Here is a 20,015-nt window from a genome sequence, read left to right as displayed (position 1 = left end):
GAGCCCCAACGAGAGGAATAAAAACTTGTACTGCAGTTTCCATAGAGACCACGGTCATAGTACCGAACATTGTAATAATCTCCGGGACAAGATAGAGGGACTCATCCGTCGCGGGTACTTGAGAAATTTTGTACAACAATATAATAATAATAATAATAATAATAATAATAATAATAATAATAATAATAATAATAATAATAATAATAATAATAATAAGGGGATCACGGTAAGGATGCCCCCGAGTCCAGCAGCAGGCCGGCTGAACCGTCGCAAAGACAGCCTCCGGAAGAGAGGCTAGTTCGGGGAACCCTCCGAAGAGGTCGAAGACATAGGAACCGATTTTCTTCACGGAAGACGATACGCGAGGGGTCCACTACTCCCACGATGATGCGCTTGTCATCAAACTAAGGACCAGCGACTTCGAAGTCAGGCGCGTGCTTGTTGATTCAGGCAGCTCGGCGGACATTCTCTTCAAGTCGGCGTTTGACCAGCTTCAGTTGCAGAGAAGCTAGCTGAAGCCCGCAAACACTCCTTTGGTGGGCTTCAGCGGAGAGGAAGTCGGGCCCCTCGGGAAAATAACAGTACCAGTGAAAGTCGGCACATGGCCCTATGCGGTCAGACTCAACCATGATTTCCTGGTGGTTGCGACCCCCTCCCCACGTCTTACGGGCAGTGGTCTCCACCTACTACTTGGCAATGAAGTTTCCTACAGACTTCGGTGTGGGGGTAGCGCAGGGCGACCAACTTGAATCTCGCAAGTGCTATGTTGCCGCCCTAAAGGGGAAAACCAAGGTGGCTGACGACCTCGAACTGGAGCGGCATACAGAGTAAGGCGAAGAACGAGCTTCGCCCACAGAAGAAACGCCCGCAATCCCAACTTCAGCTGCGGACTCGGCTCGGACACTACAGATCGGTGCTTCCGTCCAGGAACCTCTACGAATCGAACTGGTGAGTTTCTTACTTCAAAATTTAGATATTTTTGCATGGTCCGCGGCCGATATACCCGGTATCGACCCCAGCCTTATAACTCACAAACTTAATACTGACCCTGTAGTCAGACCCATTAGACAGAAGAAACGCAACTTAGCCCTAGAACGCTGGAGGGCGGTCGACGAGGAGGTCGAAAAGCTCCTCGCAGCAAACTTCATAAGGGAAGTTCATTACCCGAGCTAGGTAGCCAACCCAGTGTTGGTAAAAAAGGCAAACGACAAGTGGCACATGTCCGTCGACTACACCGACCTGAACCGAGCTTGCTTGAAAGATTGCTTCCCACTCCCCAGAATTGATCGCCTAGTGGACGCGACCTCGGGACGTGAGTTGCTAAGCTTCTTGGATGCCTACTCGGGCTACAACCAAATCAGGATGGACCAGCCCGATGAGGAAAAAACCGCATTCATAACCGAGTTCGGCCTGTACTGGTACAAGGTCATGCCGTCCAAGTCGGCAGATCACTGCCTGCCTTTCTTTAAAGCAATTAAAGGCAAATGGTTCGAATGGACCCGGGACTGCTAGCTCGTGCTCGACGAGATAAAGAACTACCTCGCTAATGTACCGGTCTTAACCAGGCCCGAGGAGGGTGAGGTCTTGGAACTGTACCTCTCGGCAAACGACGAGGTGGTCAGTTTGGTGCTAATAAAAGTAGATCGGGTCCAATGACCCATCTATTATGTTAGTAAAATTTTGCAGGGAACAGAGACGAGATACCCGCAGATAGAAAAGCTGGCATACGCATTGATAATTGCAGCTCAGAAACTCCGCTCATATTTCCAGGCTCACACTGTTATCGTCTTGACTGACAAACCTCTTGAGGCAAGTCTTACTCAAGCCCAAGGTTTCCGGTCGGCTGACGAAGTAGGCCATCGAGCTCAGCAAGTATGACCTCCAGTATAAGCCACGAATTGCTATTAAGGCCCAAAAGCCTTGGGAGATTTCATCGCCGAGTGCACGTTCAGCTTCGAAGTCCCTAGGCTGGTTGAGCCTGAGATCCCCAGTTCGGGTGAGCTCGGAGTTCCCAGGTCAATAGAGTCCGAACCCCGTGAAGTAGTAACCAGGGTGGCATCTCTCCTACTTAGGCCAAACGCGAACTGGGATGAGGAGCCCTGCATCCTTCACGTAGATGGTTCCTCGAACCAACAGGGCAGCGGGGTTGGAATAGTCCTGCGCGGCCCAGGTGGCACAAAATTGGAATACGCACTACACTTTGAGTTCGCGGCATCCAACAACAAGGCGGAGTACGAGGCATTGATAGCTGGGCTGACCCTAGCGCAAAAGGTAAGAGCGAAACACATTGTTATCTGCAGCGATTCCCAGTTTGTGGTCAACCAGGTTACGAGCGAATACGAAGCACGCGAGCTAACTATATTCGCCTACTTAGTAAAGGTGAAGGAGGCTCTGCTCAACTTCCAGTCACACTTCATCAAGCAAATCTCGAGGTCAGAGAACATCGAGGCCGACGCCCTGTCCTGGTTAGCCAGCATCAGTCACAACGTCATGAGAACCATGTACATAGAGGACTTACCTTGACCTAACATTCTTGGCGGGGCAGAGGAGGTCGCTCCCGTCCTTGAAGCAGAACCGAGCTTGATCGACCCACTTGCGAGCTTTTTGCTAGATGGGACCCCCCTTGTGGACCGCAATGCAGCCAGAAGGGTACAGCGCCAGGCGGCCAAATATGTCATAATAGACGAACGACTGTACCAACGGTCCTACACGCTCCCCTACCTGCGTTGCTTGCGACCTGTCGAAGCCAAGCTCGTACTCCGCAACACTCATGAAGGTTTGTGCGGCGGACACTTGGGAGGCAGGGCCCTCGCCTAGAGGGCACTTCGACAAGGGTACTACTGGCCAACGATGAAGGCAGAGGCCATCGAGTTAGTCAGAAAATGCGACAAGTGTCAGAAGTATGCCAATATCCACCATTAGTCTGCCGCCGACCTCAAGTACCTCACCAGTCCATGGCCCTTTGCGCAATGGGGTATCGACCTCCTGGGGCCATTCCCGCCAGCAACAGGTGGGAGGAAGTTCCTAGTGGTGGCAGTAGATTACTTCACAAAGTGTGTAGAAGTTGAACCATCGCAACAGTCACAACTCGAAACGTACAGAACTTCTTTTGGAAGAACATGGTATGTCGCTTCGGGTTACCTCGGGTACTGATCTCCGACAATGGCAAGCAGTTTGAGGACATCAAGTTTCAGGAATGGTGCCAAGATATGGGGATTCGGCAGAACTTCACATCAGTCGCGCACCCGCAGGCAAACGGTCAAACAGAAGTGATGAACAGAGCTATCCTCCGCAGTCTGAAAGCGCGACTAGACCGAGCTAAAGGGTTGTGGGCGGACGAGCTACCAAGTGTTCTATGGGCTCATCGAATTACGGAAAAAACTGCCACGTGAGAGAGCCCCTTTAACCTCACCTATGGCACTGAAGCGGTAATCCCGACGGAGATCGAAGTACTTACACTGTGACTAGAAGCATACGACGATCAGACAAACGGAGATGAGCTACGTACCAACCTCGACCTAATGGACGGGGTAAGAGACCTCACGTACATCCGAACCGCAGCTTACCAACAAAGAGTAGCTCTGTACTACAATGCCAGAGTAAAAAAGCGGAACTTCTGCGTCGGCGACCTTGTTCTCCGTAAGATCATGGCACCCGAGCCCGGCGTGGGCAAACTTGGACCGAATTGGGAAGGGCCCTACCGAGTAAAGAGGACACTCGGGGGAGCATATGAGCTCGAAACATTAAAGGGAAAACAAGTACCCCGATTATGAAACGTCGTTAACTTAAGACGATACTACCTATAAATTACCAAGCGAAGTGGACTAGGAGTCGCTATCAGAGCCTGAGGGTTAGAATGACGAGCTAACAAGGACCTTGGCACCATAAGACTTAGTCACCTTTTCGGCATGGGCACGCAAAAGCAAAATGATAATGAGCTAACAAGGACCTCGACATCTCATCATCAGAGGCATATGATCAATTCGGCAATATAGTCAGTTCGGGAAAAAGAGGGTGACAACAACTTAGTCAAAAGAACGTTTCATTACAAAATACTATGTTTACATTCCAAAAAAAAAATTCATTCCAGTTGTTCGACAAATCTCAGTCCTCACCCTCGGAAGGCACATTGACGATACCCGAGGGTCCTGCCTCATCCTTAGAATCCGGTTCACCTTCAGCCGCGTCGGCCATTTCTTGAGTAATGCGCGAAGTAGTTATGGCGTTGATGTCGAGCTCGGGGTACGTATTCTTGATCATCCACCGACTCAGTTTAAAACCCCTTTTGTACGAGCCCACCATCAGGTCGTCAAAGCGCGGTGAGGCGATATAGTCTTCAACGGCCTTCTTCTTGGCATCCTCGATGCCCTGACAAAAGATTTTTGTCCTCTCCCTAATATCCTCTTGAAGGTATTTGACCTGATGTTGCAAGTCCAGCCTCAGGTCTGCCATGTGCTTCACCACCACTCCCATGGCCTCGGTGTCTCTCTGAGACCTCGCCTGCCTGGCCTGTGCAGCTCGAGAAGCCGCTTCGGCAGTGCGGGAAGCCTCTTTGGCAGCTCGTGCCCGCCTCGAGCTCCTTTCCGCTTGGGCCGCTAAGGCATGGATAGAGGAGTTCACCTACCAAAAGGAAAAATAACGAGAATGTTCAAAGAACAATAGCAAGAAAAGTAATGACAAGGAGCCCGACAAGAAGTCGTTGACTTGCCACCATGGCATATCAGGCAGCACGCCCGACTACATGGTTCAAAGGAAGCTCGGTCCATGTCGCGACCTCCTCAGGGTAAACGGCCTCCCTACTTTTTTGAAGAGCGTGGTTCGGTGACAACACGCTCCCGAACTCGCCTTGGCCTCCCGAGCCTGAAGGCCTAGCTTGCGTATAAGCAGTCTTAGTGTAAGGAGGAGCCCTCGTATAAGCAGCCTCGGCGTAAGGGGCCCCCGCCGCTTCTTGTACTGGAGGGGCCATCTTGGTTTCCCTGGGCGGATCCACTGGCGGGTAACCCGGTACCTCGGGCTCTGCATCTCGGGGCAGTTCGGCACGAGTCCGTTTGGCAACTCACTTCCTCTTCATGGCATGAAACGGGTTCCCATCACGAGTCTTTTCTACGTCCATTACACTTGCAAAAAGAGCTAGGCATCAGGAAAACGAAAGACCGGAAATCAAAACAAAAGGCAAGCCTCTGAGCAAGGAACCTACCCAAACTCAGGCCGGCCTGGATGAGCTTGGCCTCTGTCAGATAATGGTGGCATTTTAGCCCAAGCCGGGCCCATTCCTGGAGGCCCTTCGCCGTCTCCCTATCTAGCGTAACACCGGCATCAGGGGCAGCCATCCCCCACCCGGTTTCCACGTCAGGACCTTGTTGGGTAGATCGTGTAAAAGCTTGAAACCCGGGCGAGGAGATAGGTATTACGCTCGCCTACGCTCGGGAAGGGGACCCACTTGCTTCTTAAGCATTAGAAGGGAGGAAAATATCTCCACGTTTAAAAGCAAAATCTGTTCGTAGAAGAGGGAGATAGTCCCAACCAAATTACGGATAGAATTCGGGTGGAGATGGCTGACGGTAACGCCGAAGTGGTTCATAACCTCGACGATGAGGGGGTGGAAAGGTAGGCGCAACCCAGCAACGAGCTGCTCTCGGAATATCACGATCTCGTCAGGACCGTGTTCCCAAGGGAAGTCACCCGAGGGTATAAAGTAGGTATACTCCCTAGGTAGGTTGAACTGGGTGATAAGGGAGTAAAGCCCCTTAGGCGTCATGGTTGAGGGCCCAAACTTGTCCAACGTCCGACCTCGACGTGAGGAGGACGCCAAACTACCTGAGGCGACTCGGCCTACGGGTTCGAACTCTTCCTCGAGCTCCTCCTCGAGCTCTACCTCAGGTTCACTAAGGCTGTTGGGGGTTGCAGCTCAATTCGTAGAACTTGCATATGACCCCCTCGAAGAGTTGCCTGAGTTGTCCGAGCTAGACATCGAAAGGAAAAGAATACCAGGAAGAAAGCACTGACTCACTCGGAAAAGGCAAATGGACTATGGAAGGTTGACGCGAGCTAAAAACTTGGACGCGAGCTCAAGAAGCAAACGCAGGAGAATGGTAATGGAAAGCAACTGGGGGTCTCCCACTATTTATACCCACAGTGACCAAAAACTGACGGTTCTGATCGAAGCAAATCCAACGGCCCACGATCAAGCTGACCGCACGCCTCCTAAGACCGAGACGTGACTGGTCGCACGTCTTTTGAAACTGAAGCAGCGCCAGCGCACATCTCCCCGCATTGAAGGCAGCAACGGCGCGTTTTTTCAAATTTGAAATAATGCCCGCTGTCACGTCTCCCAGCCGCGCGCTTTTTAAATTTTGAAATAACGCGCGCTGTCATGTCTCCTAGCATTTAAAGATGGATTGGCGCATTTCCTGACTTTTTGGCATTCGAGAAACCCGGGAATCTCCTGACGAATGCACACTTCGCGCTATTAGTCAAACGGTTCGAAGTACGGGTCAAATCCACCCGCCATCTCGCGAACTCCCCGCGCCAGGGCAAGCCCCTTACGCAAGGAAGATTTGGCCTGACCTCTTGACCACCCAACACGTGGCAAAAGCAACAGCCCGGAACGGTAGTACGCTCAAGGCGCGAGCTCCGAGAGGAGGAACCAGCGGTCCGATCTCCCCAAAAGGAGCCCGAACTCTCCCTTTGACCCCGAGCCTTACGAGGAGCGCAAAGGGCAACAACCCGAACTGGCCCACCCCAGGGCAGTTCGGGCCACACCTCTATCCGAACTCAAGACTTCACCTCGCACACCGCTCCAGCACTTCGTCTCTAGGCCGCCGAATTGAATAACCGTATTTGACACCAAAGGAGTCCGTATCTTGAGGCGGCGCACCTGACTGACTTAAGATCTGACGCTTGACAGCCGCACTTCAACGGCCACCTGCCATTGCCACCTCCAGTCATAGAGACTGCTCCAACAAACAGAGCAGTGGCGGTTGCCTGCCCCCAGTAGAGGTGATGACACCTGAACTGGCAGATGTGCAAAGGGAATGATACCTGACCTAACAGGAGCTTGGGAGTGAGTGCGCGAAGTGGTCATAAATGGCTCTCTTCCCCCCCCAAGAAGGAGGTATATGATAACTTTGCGCCATCTGGTTTTTTATCTTGCTTTTGAGAAGATAATAACTTGAGATTCGGAGCACTCTCATCGGGTTCCTCCCCGGAGACTACTTGCTTTCTTCCCCGTTTTAGGCACCTTTTGCTCCAACTAGAGACAAGATCGTTGACAGCTAGGACCGACCGGATTGCGCTCCATCATGTGCCAAACTATCCTGGTTATCAAAGTCCTCTTGATAATCCTTTGACTGTTTAAGGATCTTGGTACTTGTACCAAGAAAATCATATCTCAAATTCCTAACATACTTAAGAATATACCATTTTGACATAGATTCCAAGGACTATTCATGTAGTTAAGATATGAATGACAAAAATGCCCATTTATAAATAAGAAATGTGAATAGTACAAGAATGCCCTTTTACAGTGTCATAGAACTGGGTTTAGTGCATATGACTAACAAATTGAACACATATTATGGAGTAATTGTTAGTGCTAAGAAACATGCATCCTTTTCTGGGCCAAGGTTCAACTCCGTCACCACCATTGCTTTGTGATAAAGCAACTTATTGATTTAGAGGAAAACTTATACAAGCTGTCAGGAAGGGATCCTTTGCATTCATTTTAGAGGAAAACTTGTGTTGGTGGATATTATTGCAATTACAAGAATTTTTTTTGCTACTTAATTGCTTATTAATCAAACTAGATCCTAGGATTGTGATTGGCCCACAAGTCTTCTGGAAAATATTTTGAGGTATCTGATGCAAAATCTGGAATGGATTGAACAGCGTTGAACGTCCATTCAAACTTTGTCTTGAAGAAGGAAGCTCTCCTACTGTTAGAGGTAGAGCTGTAGCAACAGTTATCAATCATTTTTTAATAAATTCTTTCTATAATCATGTCCAATGCTTGGTTAAAATTGAGTGTCCAATTTCTTCTGTTTATTATGTTACTTATTGGTTTTATTATCTTTTGGCTATTCCTATGGTGAGAAATTCTTGTGATAATGTTTCATTCCCATATACCTCTTGTTTACCATGCTAAAGCAAGTCAAATTGATCTGTGATCCTCAATTTCTTTCCACTGCTCTAAATCCTCAGGAGAGACAAAGAGGAAATTTGAGAGCGTCTATACAGGGGGGACAATGGACACCCCTGACTCTGGCACAGTTTTTCAGTACTGGCATTGTTGTGGCTCTGAGGATCCCTTTGATCCTGGATGCACTGCTGCTCCTCACTCTTCCTATGATGATTGATACAACTGACAATGGACAACAATAATATCAGAGATTCATTTCCCATAACCAATGCAGGGATTGTTTGTTGTTTGTGATCATGTTTCATGCCACCGTTTCAGGGATTCACATAAATGAGTTGATATATGTATAGTTGTTTTGTTCCATTTCATGTAAAGAACATTATCTGATTGCAGATGTCCTTGCAGGAAATTTCGGCATATGTTTTGTAATTTCTTTTTGGGAAATTGTCTAAAATTCACCATGAGTTTTCAGCATTTCTCTTAAACTCACCACAGCTTTTCAAAATGTCTAAAACTCACCATGTCACTAAGGTGGCGTTTGATTGCATTTTTTAGAGGTTTGAATATGAAAATGCCATTTTTCAGACCTCACCCCTTGTTTGGTTGTACCTCTTAACCTGAGTCTGAAATTGATTTTCAGATCTGAAAACCATAGACCTTGGGTCGGCTCTTAGCGCGCTTAGACGCATTTCAGAGCCGACCCAATGTCCAAAATATCCTTACAATTTTCGTAAATGACTCAAGTTACCCCTAATACCACCAAACCCAGAAAACCTAATCATTTGACCTCTCTCTGGCTCTCTCTCTCCGCCCTGTCTTCCTGCCACCGCCGTTGCAAGTTGCAGTGATCTCTCTCTCTCTCTTTGCCCTGTCTTTCCACCATTGTATGTTGTCGATTGCTCCTCCTTACTCTATAAAACTCTACCCTCTTGCTCCTTCTACCACCTATCCCACCTTCGACGTGAAGCGGAGGACCGGCGCAACATCACCACTGATTTCACCAAATAATCTAGGCTTCTATGAAGCTCAGAAGCAAGCTACCTCCCTGTCTTCTTGCCACTAGTTTATCTTCTGTGAATGCAGATGGCTTCATTGGTGGGATCGAGAGGGCTTCATCGGTGGATTCGCATGGCTTTTGCTGAGAGGGCTTTCGTAGTGTTCATCATCTTATGTTTTATCTTTCTCTGCCTTGTCTCTGCCCTGTCTTCTCGCCACCGCATCTATCTCTCTCTCCCCCTCCCCTGTCTTCCCCTCACCGCCACCGTCGCTGCAACATGCAGAAGTGGTTCGGTGAATAATAATAATAATAATAATAATAATAATAATAATAATAATAATAATATGTTTATTAATTATTAATTATAAATTATTTTTATTAATTATAAATTATTTTAATATTGTTATTAAACATTAATTACTTTTTTATTAAACTTAAATGTGTTATTTATTAATTAATAATTAATAATTATTTCAATATTTTTTATTAAACATTAATTATTTTTTATTAAATTATTGGGAGAAGTACCGATCAGGCCAACTCAGAATTTACTAGCCACAAAGTATAGGGGGAATGCATCCTAACCGTGAATTGATGCCAAATTCACGGCCAGGATGTGGTTTATAGGGGGGAAGAGGGCTAGTCGTGGGGGTGGTTGGAATTCAAAATTATGCATCATGTGTATTCGTACTTTTCCCTAAATTATTTGTGTTATCTATTAATTAATAATTATTTTTGTTAACTAGTAATTTTTAATTATTTTATTAATTTTTAAAATTTTAAAATTTTAAAATTTTTATTTGTCTAAATTATTATTTATTGATTATTTTAATATTTTTAGTCATTATTTTTTAATTTTAATCGTTTCATTTATTAATTAGTAATTATTAATTTATTATTATTTTTATTTATATTGTTTCAATATTATTTTGATGTTGAAAATTATTTTTTATAATGCAATTTGAACTCAATATTTCCAAATAGTATGTTTTAGGGGTAAAATAGTAAAATCAGTAAATTTCAGATGGTAAAGGATTGATCCAAGACAAACAAACTTATGGATTCAGATCCTTTAAAAAGTAAAAAAGCATTTATGCCTCTTTTAAGATTTTAGACACTTTTAATATCTTTTTAACTTTTCAAATCTGAATTTTCAGATTTATCAAACGCCACCTAACTTGACGTTAAATAGACTAACGGGTGTTAATAGTTACCATTTTAACCTTCAAAAAAATATAAAATATATGCAAATTAAATTAATGGGTATATTACCATTTTAATATTTAGACATGAAAAAAAGGAAAAGGTTCAACAAATATTTTCAAATATGAAGTACATAAAAACATAGAAATTATAAAAAATATAAAAAAATTATAGAAATTGCAAAAAAAAAATTCAAATTATAGAAACTTTAGAAATTGAAAAACAAAATCAGAAAATAAAAATCGTATAAAAAACACCAAAAATTATAGAAAAACACAAATTACAAATAAATAACAAAAAATACAGGAAAATCATAGATTGTAGAAAATAGAAAATGTAAAAAAAAAAAGAAATTATAAAAACCCTTGGAAATTATAACAAAACACTAGAAAGTGCGAAAAAACAAGAAAATTGAAAACTGAAAAAGACCAATTTTTCTTTAACTTGCCATTAAAGGGTAATTTGGTCATGAAAATTGTTATTTATGCTGACATGGACACTTCTTTTAAGCAGCATTAATACTGCATTGACGAAGATGAGTTTTGGAAAATAAAAACTTATTGACATGGTGAGTTTTAGACATTTTGAAAAGTTGTGAGTTTAATGGTGAGTTTTTCCTTTCTTTTTTAATAGTATTCACTCTGTTTTTAAGCAGTACTCCTATGTTAGATGAAAAGGGAAGAAGCAGATCATTGCACAGACCAGGATCTGATAATACAGATATTGTTCTGTGTAGGGGTGCAATTGAGCCTAGCCAGGCCGAACTTCTGTATGTCTTGGCAGGATGGTGGGAGCAGTTGATCTGTCTCTCGGAGACGAAGATAGGTTTGTTTCACCTGGAACCGGGAAGGAGATTATTACAGAGAGTAAATATAGTCCATTTTAATGTCTGACCATTGTGTCAGGTGTCAACACTGCATTACGCTTGCTGTATGTGCATGAAACATCACCGTATAGAGCTGCTGTAAAGTGGCACGGGGGTCTAGGTCTATATTTCATGGCTAATGTGAAGTGTTATTATTGATTCCACAACTTAGGCCCATGTGAAGTGTTATTATTGATTCCACAACATAGGCCTTATATATTTCATGACTAACGTAGAGTGTTATTATTGGTTCCACAGTTTATTGAACAGTTGTTGCATTCAGTTAAGCGGAGGTAGGTTTGCGAGGTCATGGTTCAATTCTCTTTCCACATACCAGCACTTGTCAAGATAATGTGGATTAGATTTTAGAGAACAAATGTATTATGCATTCACGTAACGCTCTTTTTCCTTATTTAAAACTTTTTTTAGGTGCTATTTCTGCACTGCAAAGAAATTTCAGAGCGTTAAGAAGGGGCCCGTCTGAATCAAGGGATAAGGAAAACATGGCAGTTCGATTGATGTCCTTTCAGACCAGTTCACGGGTATGACCATTTACCACAGTTTGTATACGCATAACTCAGATGATAGCTTTTGAAGAAGATTCCAAAACTTTTTCGACCCATTCATAAGCCTAAAATGAAGATTTCCATGAATAACCATTTTTGAAACATAAAGCATCTACAAGCATCAGAGAATGATATGTGCTAATATAATAAGGAAGTTTATGTAATCATTAGTCGGCTTCTCGATCTTTCTAGACCCGTTACGAAAAAAAACTTCTGCCACATAGACAACATAGACAATGAGATAAATGAACGTTTGTTGAAACACCTAGTGGATCAGATGTGGCACCATTTTTTTTTTTGAAAAACGGCCACAGTTCCAAACATTCCCCTAATAATCGAATCACGAGATTGTGTCAACAGGACAAACAGAATATTAACCACCAGGTATTACTCAAAATTGATCACAAAAAGAGAAGGTATTACTCAAAATTGATCACAAAAAGAGAAGGTATTACTCAAAATTGATCACAAAAAGAGAAGGTATTACTCAAAATTGATCACAAAAAGAGAAGGTAGGCTTCATGGGAACAATCCATTTTTGAATTCAAAATTCAACTAGAAACAGGATATCCAAAAGATTCATCCTCCCTACAAGTTCTACCAAAGGACAAAATAGAAAAAAAAAATAAGCATGCCTTCAAACCCTAGAATAATGAGAATTCTCTCATATCAATGACAAAAATAAGCTCCTAATAACGGCCAATTCCCCAAACTCTGATTGAACCATCTGTGTACCCAGTGAAGAGTGTACTGCCATCGGAGCTCCAACTCAAGCTTGTGCAGTACAACATCTGTACAAAATTGGGGAAAAATAGTGTCAGATAATAAAGAATAATTGCAAGGGACAATGGAACGGAGTAGAACAAAATTGGGTAGCAATTTCTATTCACTTCGGCTCTAGCTCCCCCTAGTGGGTTAAGAATCGCCAAAGTCAAATGCGCACTGAAAATAAGCAAAAGCTTTTCACTTCACAACCCCCGCAAGATTTTGAGAAAAAAAGAAACATAGATATTGTCTGCTTACAAAATTTTCATCCACTATAATAGTTTTCAAGACATGTAAAACAAATCCTAGATGAACTAAATGCTAGGTTTGTTCCTTGATTCTACATACCAAATTACCAATTAGCAATTCATCATGCATGTTAATTGAAATTTCACAATCCTCCTTCCGAATAACTTTTATTTCCCTCTCAAAACATGACAAATCATCCTATCTAAAAGACAGTAACATTTTGAACCAATCAATTTTAGTATTTCAAAGTTCAAACAACACTATGACATAATACGTGTTTAATTCCATGTTTACGCTATAAGAACTAGGGGCAAAAGCCTTTTTCTAGTTCTTATTTCATATGAGAGAGAGATACATATATATGATAGAAAAAAAGGAAGACGACTTCATATCCTTCTCTATCTTTTTCTCATCTTAAAACCCAGGATTTTTTTTATATATTTTAATTGGTCAAATCCTTAAGCAAAGCAAGAACTACTATATTTGTCTATTTTTTAACACCTGCCCTTTGATTCAGAGTAAAAAGACAGCATTCGAGGAAAGATTTGTCTATTTTTAAAGTTCAAGCTTTCATTCTCCCACCTAAAACTTCAACAATTTCAGGATTACTCCTATTTAGTACTGTGATTGTATTGATAGTCATTGCTTCGGACACCACCTCATTTACTTCCATAAATCAAAACCATCGCAGGCAATTAATGTGATGGCATGAAAGAATTCCCAGGGTGAAAATTCTAAAATTCAATCTCAATAAATCTTTTACAACCACATTCTAATACTTATAACATGGCAATCATTATTTGTTTTTAGAGAAATTCTTAAACAATCATTATTTGTTCTACCGTTTAATTCCATCACTGTTTCAGCATGGAATTGGAATGAATCCTAGAAATTAACATTCAAGCAAAATATGACAGTACCAACTGGCTCGATTGGTAAGGCCTCTAGCTGGTAGTAGTGTAGACTTGGGGTCAGATCTTGCCATCACCAAGGTCGGGTCGGGTGGTTATAGGTAGGGGACAGATCACACCGTTCCCGTTGTGTAGTACTATGAACCTCCCAAAAAAATTCAAATTACCAGTAATTGCAAATTTAAATCAAGTGAAATTTGGTAGAAATCCAAGAGATGCAATTCATTAATTTCATTCAGGAGAAAGTCCTACGAGCAAATTGGGCCTGAGAAACAACAGAGAAAGCATGTATTCCACCCATCTAAACTATTTTCCCGCAAGCTCATGAAAATGTTGTTACGCACCTAGATTTACATAGGAAAATTAACATCTAAGTTAGTTAATGCACATAATGAAGCTTTGCTTGCCACAAAGATCAAACCATTGGATATTCCCGAAAATTGATATCCACACAATCTCAAAGATTTAAATCAAGTCGATGTTAATCATCGAAAATAAAATTAAGTCTATAGTGAACATACAGAGACATGCAAACAAGGATAGATCAATAACAAAATATCACTGAACCAGAAGCCACAACTGATAGCGGAACTATGAAGACAGATAAAACTAGACCAAGATAAGACATAACAAATATCAAACATAAATCATAAACGACTCCAAGGCAAGCCAAACAACTAATACAAATTAATAGTTAGGAATGAACTAGTGAAAAGATAATAGCACGTAAGTCAAACAATTAAGTCTTAACAGATTCATATAAAACAAGTAGCACGAATCAATGATAAATAATCGGCAAACAACATGAAACATACCTGATTCTTCCCTTGGGTTGCCTCGGGCTTCAAGTCCTGGACAATGCTCTTGCTCTCCAGATCCCAAATCTTAACACTGTCCTGCGTCGCTGCACACAACCAGTACCTGTTCGGGCTGAAGCACAGAGCATGAATGATAGCGCCAGCATCAAGCGAGTAAAGCTTCTTTCCTTCTGCCAAATCCCATAGCAGTGTGACACCGTCCTTGCCACCACTGGCACACAGCGAACCATCAGGTGACACTGCGACCGTGTTAACGTAACCTCCATGGCCGGCCAATGTGCAACGAAGCTTGCAATTGGTGAGGTTCCAAACCTTCACAGTGCGGTCCCACGATCCGGAAACAATGGTGGGTTGGAACGTATTGGGGCTGAACCTGACGCAGCTCACCCAATTAGTGTGGCTATCGGCGTCCTGTATAGTGTACTTGCATTCCCCAAGGGTGTTCCATAGCTTGATGGTGCGGTCACGAGACGCAGAGACGATCTGACGGTTGTCGATCGAGAATGCCACAGAGAGAACATCCTTGGTGTGGCCGACGAAGCGGCGAGTGGTGGCTCCGGTATTAAGGTCCCATAGACGGAGCTCACTGTCCCAGGAGCCGGAGAGAGCAAACTGACCATCAGACGAGAGGACCACGTCCTGTACGAAGTGAGAATGACCAGTGAGACGACGGCGTGGGACACCGTATATGCCCTCTTCCTTGGTGAGGTGCCAGACAAGGACCGACTTGTCACGGGAGGAAGAGACGATCATGTCGGAGTTGTCGATCGGAGTGGCGATGGCGGTCACCATATCGGAATGACCCTTCATCGTCCCCTTGAGGATCAAAGTTTCCGCCATTGTTTCTTTTCTGTCTCTCCGTGAACTTTCCTCTCTGCAGATCCTGCTAGGTTATAGAAGGAGAAGAGGAAAGAGGAAAACCCTAAGTGCGCTTTTATAGCAGACTAATAGTTAGAGCGATAAGCTTGGGTTCTAAAAATGACAACGGCACGCTTGAGAATGCGGTCGCTTGATCAGCCGTTCATCTTTTAGCTTTTTATGGTAAAATCTTCCGTTCATCATACAGGTTATCACGTCAGGAACATGAAAGGTGACAAGTATGTCATCTACTTTTTTATTATAGTTTGGTTAACATGGAATCAACCTTGAGTTCTATTGTAGCCCATCGTTGGCTGCCAAGTACCAACCAATTGAGTGAAGTGTATATAACTCGGGTCAGGATCAAACCAAACTGGACCAAACCGTAGATGTAGAACGGATTCCGTGGATAAAGGCCTCATTTGTTTTGCTGTAAAAATGAGGGGTAAGTAGGCGGGTAATATTGGGGTGAGCATGGGCTGCTTTGTTTCGGTTTATCTGTAGGGGTTGGTTTTAGGTTTTTGGAATCAGTAGGTTGTGGTCTTGGTGGTTTGAGGGTCTTTTATTCTCCCCCTTTACATATTAAAAAAGGGATGCTCTTTAAAAATTTGATTTTTAATAAATATAATATATAGTTTAAAACTTATATGGATTAAATTGGATAACTTAATACGTTGATTATCATTATATGGTTAAAAATTTATAAATTAAGTTTAAATTTTGTAAATATTACCTTTTACACTATTTATTATATAATTCAAATATTAAAATAAAAAAAATGATCAAATATTACTTAAGTAACTCAATGGTCAAGTAAGACCATGGCCTTTGTAACCATTAATGCTTGGGTTTAAATCTTCACATCCCAAAAGCATTATGGGTTTATTTTAAGGCAAGTTCTAACAATGTTGGTTCCACCAAGGCTAGTTCATCAGGTCGACTTGGATAGAGTAAATTCCTAGACCTTGGAACCGGCATGGGTGGGGGGTCGGTTCCAATAATTTGGAACCACACCCTACCTTGTAACAAATGCCGATTCAAGGTCAATTCTATTCGCTTCTAGGTAGAACCTACCCATTTGCTCACCTCTAGGTAATAATCATGTGTTCGGCCACTATTATAATGGAGTCCATGATTTTTTTTTTACTGAAGAGTATTGGTTACTTAGGTCCTATAAGATAAATTAGGTGGTGTTTGGCAAGTCTTTCCCTATGGGCTTCCGCAAGGTCAATAGATAGAAAAATGTTGAATTTTGAAAAGTTTCAAATGAACTTTTCTAGTCTTTTTGTATGATATATAGCCTCTAAACACATTTTTAAAATCCTAATAGACCGAGCCGCTTACCAAACGATCTTTAAAAATAGGACCCCATATCTCAATATATCTTTTGGCCATCTAAGCAGTTGGAAGATCTTTTTAAAGGGACTTGCAAAGCAGCACCTAAGTTATTCACTCACTAGAAAATACTAATCGTCTTGTTTTTTGCTATAGTTTTTTGTAATTTTGGTAAATTGAAAATTTTAATTATTAAGAATTACTTGCTAAAAATAATTGATTTTGGTAATTTAATTTCAATTTTTTTGAAATTTAATTATTGAAATCAATAATTAATTAAAATATTAATAAATACAAATTTAACAATTAAAGTTTATTGGTAATTTTTAGTAATAAGTAATTATTGATATTTTCAGTAATTTTGATATTTACTATAATTTTTTGAGCAATAATTAGTGATTTTGTTAATTTAGTGAAACTTAAATTATAAAACTTCCAAATTTTCAAATAAATAATTGGAAAATTTTAATAATTTCCATAAGTATTGTATATTACATTTATATTTACCATAATTAATGGAACTATATTTATGGGTTTGGGGTAGGAATCATATTCCCCATCCCAACCTCGACTTTTAATTTAATCCTTGTCAAAAAATTTAGCCTACATCCCCAACAGAGATGTAAATTGGGTTGTGTCACCCATGGCCCAGCATGAACTTAGAACAACCCGGACAACCTAGCATGATGGTCCGTGGGCTGTGCTAGGCCCGGCATGACCATGCAGGCCATGTTGGGCCTAGGATTTTAGGTCCACGGGTTGGCACAACCCAGCTCGCAGCCCGGCCTAGCACGGCCCGACACGACCCACATATATATCTTATATGTATATATATAGTTATATAATACTATAATTATATAATAATATATTGTATATAATATATTAATAACTTAAATATTTTTTAATGATATTATTTTAATTTATTTAATTATTGCATATATAAGCAATTTTATACACAAAATTCATATAAAATTAAAATTTTAAGTTTTTTGTCAATTTTTAAATAAATAGCTTTAGTCCAGCGCACGACCCGACCTGGCCCAAGGTTTGGCCCACGGGGCCAACCCCTGAATTTTTCACTGGGGAGAGCGGCACGACCCATGATGGCTCGTAGGTCAGCACGGTAGGGCTGGAGCACGGGGTGCCTGAAACGAGGGAGGAAGCAAGTAATTTCCAGGGAAGAACTCGGTGAGATTGCTCCAAAGCTCAAGTTAGTACTCTCTCAAAGGCAAGATAAAACCAGATGGCGCAAAGTTCACATACCTTGTTCTTGGGGGGTAGAGAGCCTTTTATAACCACCTCGCCCATTCACTCCTAAGCTTCTGTCAGGTCGGGTATGATTGCCTCTGCGCTTCTACCAGTTCGGGTGTTATCACCTCTGCTGGGGCAGAACAACCATTGTTCTCTTTGTTGGAGCCGTCTCTATAACTGGAGATGGCAGTGGCAGGTGGTCGTTGAAGTGCGGCTGTCAAGCGTCAGATCCCAAGTCAGTTAGGTGTGCCGCCCCTGGATACGGACTCCTTCGGTGTTAAGTACGGTGTGGTTGTTCAGTTCGGCGTCCTGGAGGCGAAGTGCTGGAGTGGTGTGCGAGGTGAAGTCTTGAGTTCGAATAGAGGTGTGGCCCGAACTGCCATGGGACAGGCCAGTTCGGGTTGTTGCCCTTTGCGTTCGTAAGGCTCGGGGTCTAAGGAAGAGCTCGGGCTCCTTATAAGGAGTTTGGGCTCCTTGTAGGGAGTTCGGATCGCTGGTTCCTCCTTTCGGAGCTCACGCCTTGGGCGTGCTGTTGTGCCGAGTTGTTGTCTTTGCCACGTGTTGAGTGGTTACGAGGTCGGGCCAAATCTTCCTTCATCAATTGCCCCCCACTCCTCGCGAAAAGGGACTTGCCTTGGCGCGGGTGGATTTGTCCCGTACTTCAAACTGGTTTTGACTGATAGCGCGAAGTGTGCGTTCGTCAGGACTTTTCCAGGTTTCTCGAGTGCCAAAAAGATGGGAGATGCGCCAATCTATCTATAAATGCTGATAGACGTGATAGCACCCTTATTTAAAAAATTCAAAAAGCGCACCGTTGGGAGACGTGACAGCGGGCGCCTTTTCAAATTTGAAAAAACCGTGTCGCTGCCGCCTTTAATGCGAGGAGACGTCTCGGTCTCAGGAGACGTGCGTCCAAGTTTCAGCTCACGTTCAAGCCTTTAGCTCGTGTTCACGTTCCCGTAGTCCGTTTGTTTTTTTCCCGATGAGTACTTTCTTGAAATCCTTCTTCTCCTTCCGATGTCTAGCTCGGATAGCTCAGACAGTTCTTCAAGGGGGTCAGATGCAGGTTCTACAAATTGAGTTGCATCCCCCGACTGTTCTAGTGAGCTCGAAGTAGAACTCGAGGAAGAGTTCGAACCCGTAGGCCGAGCCACCTTTGGTAGTTTGGCATCCTCCTCCCGTCGAGGTTGGACGTTAGACAAGTTTGGGCCTTCGACCAGGACACTTGAGGGGCTTCATTCCCTTATTACCCAGTTCAACTTGCCTAGGGAGTACACCTATTTTATACCCTCGGGCAATTTCCCTTGGGAACACGGTCCTTATGAGATCGTGATATTCCGGGAGCAGCTCGTTGCTAGGTTGCGCCTGCCTTTCCACCCCCTCATTGTCGAGGTTATGAACCACTTCGGCGTTACTGTCGGCCAGCTTCACCCGAACTCTATCCGTAACTTGGTGGGGACAATCTCCCCATTTTGCGAACAGGTCTTGCCTTTAGACCTGGAGATCTTCCCCTCCATTCTAATGCTTGAGAAGCAAGTGGGTCCCCTTCCCAGGCGTAGGTGGGTGTGTTACCTGTCTCCTTGCCCGGGTTTTAAGCTTTTACACGATCTTCCCAACAAGATCTCGGCGTGGAAACAAGACTACTTCGGGGTGCAAAGTGCATTGGGGTGGCCGTTCCAAACTGGGTGGGGGATGGCTGCCCCTGACCCCGGTGTTACGCTTGATAGGGAGACGGCGAAGGGCCTTCGGCAATGGGCACGGCTTGGGATAAAATGCCACCATTTTCTGACGGAGACCAAGCTCATTGAGGCCGGTCTGAGTTTGGGTAGGTTCCTTACTCAGAGGCTTATCTTTTGTTTTGCTCTATTCTTTCATTTTCCTGATGTCGAGCTCTTTTTGCAGGTGTGATGGACTCAAAGAAGACTCGTGGTGGGAACCTGTTTCACGTCATGAAGAGGAGGAAGCGAGTCGCGAAGCGAACTCGTGCCGAGCTGCCCCGAGCTGCAGAGCCCGAGGTACCAGACTACCCATCAGTGGATCCGCCTAGGGAGCCCAAGATG

The 20,015-nt window shown here is 43.3% G+C and overlaps 1 protein-coding gene across 1 annotated transcript; it reads right to left on the bottom strand.

The window, feature by feature from the left end:
* Positions 1 to 12,229: 12,229 nt before the first annotated feature.
* On the bottom strand, positions 12,230 to 15,368 carry LOC148863792 (small ribosomal subunit protein RACK1-like). The gene is made up of 2 exons (XM_088975936.1): positions 14,509 to 15,368; positions 12,230 to 12,559 (listed from the first exon to the last, which is right to left on the bottom strand). The coding sequence occupies exons 1-2, from the start codon at positions 15,349 to 15,351 to the stop codon at positions 12,458 to 12,460; spliced, it is 945 nt and encodes a 314-aa protein (XP_088832062.1). The 5' UTR covers positions 15,352 to 15,368; the 3' UTR covers positions 12,230 to 12,457.
* Between the last annotated feature and the right edge of the window lie 4,647 nt (positions 15,369 to 20,015).

Source organism: Nelumbo lutea, chromosome 3, assembly GCF_056320005.1.
Source record: "Nelumbo lutea isolate HS-2025 chromosome 3, American lotus-T2T, whole genome shotgun sequence".
Lineage (NCBI taxonomy): Eukaryota > Viridiplantae > Streptophyta > Magnoliopsida > Proteales > Nelumbonaceae > Nelumbo > Nelumbo lutea.
Note: the sequence above shows the minus strand (reverse complement) of the source record. Positions and strands in the feature narration are given on the sequence as shown.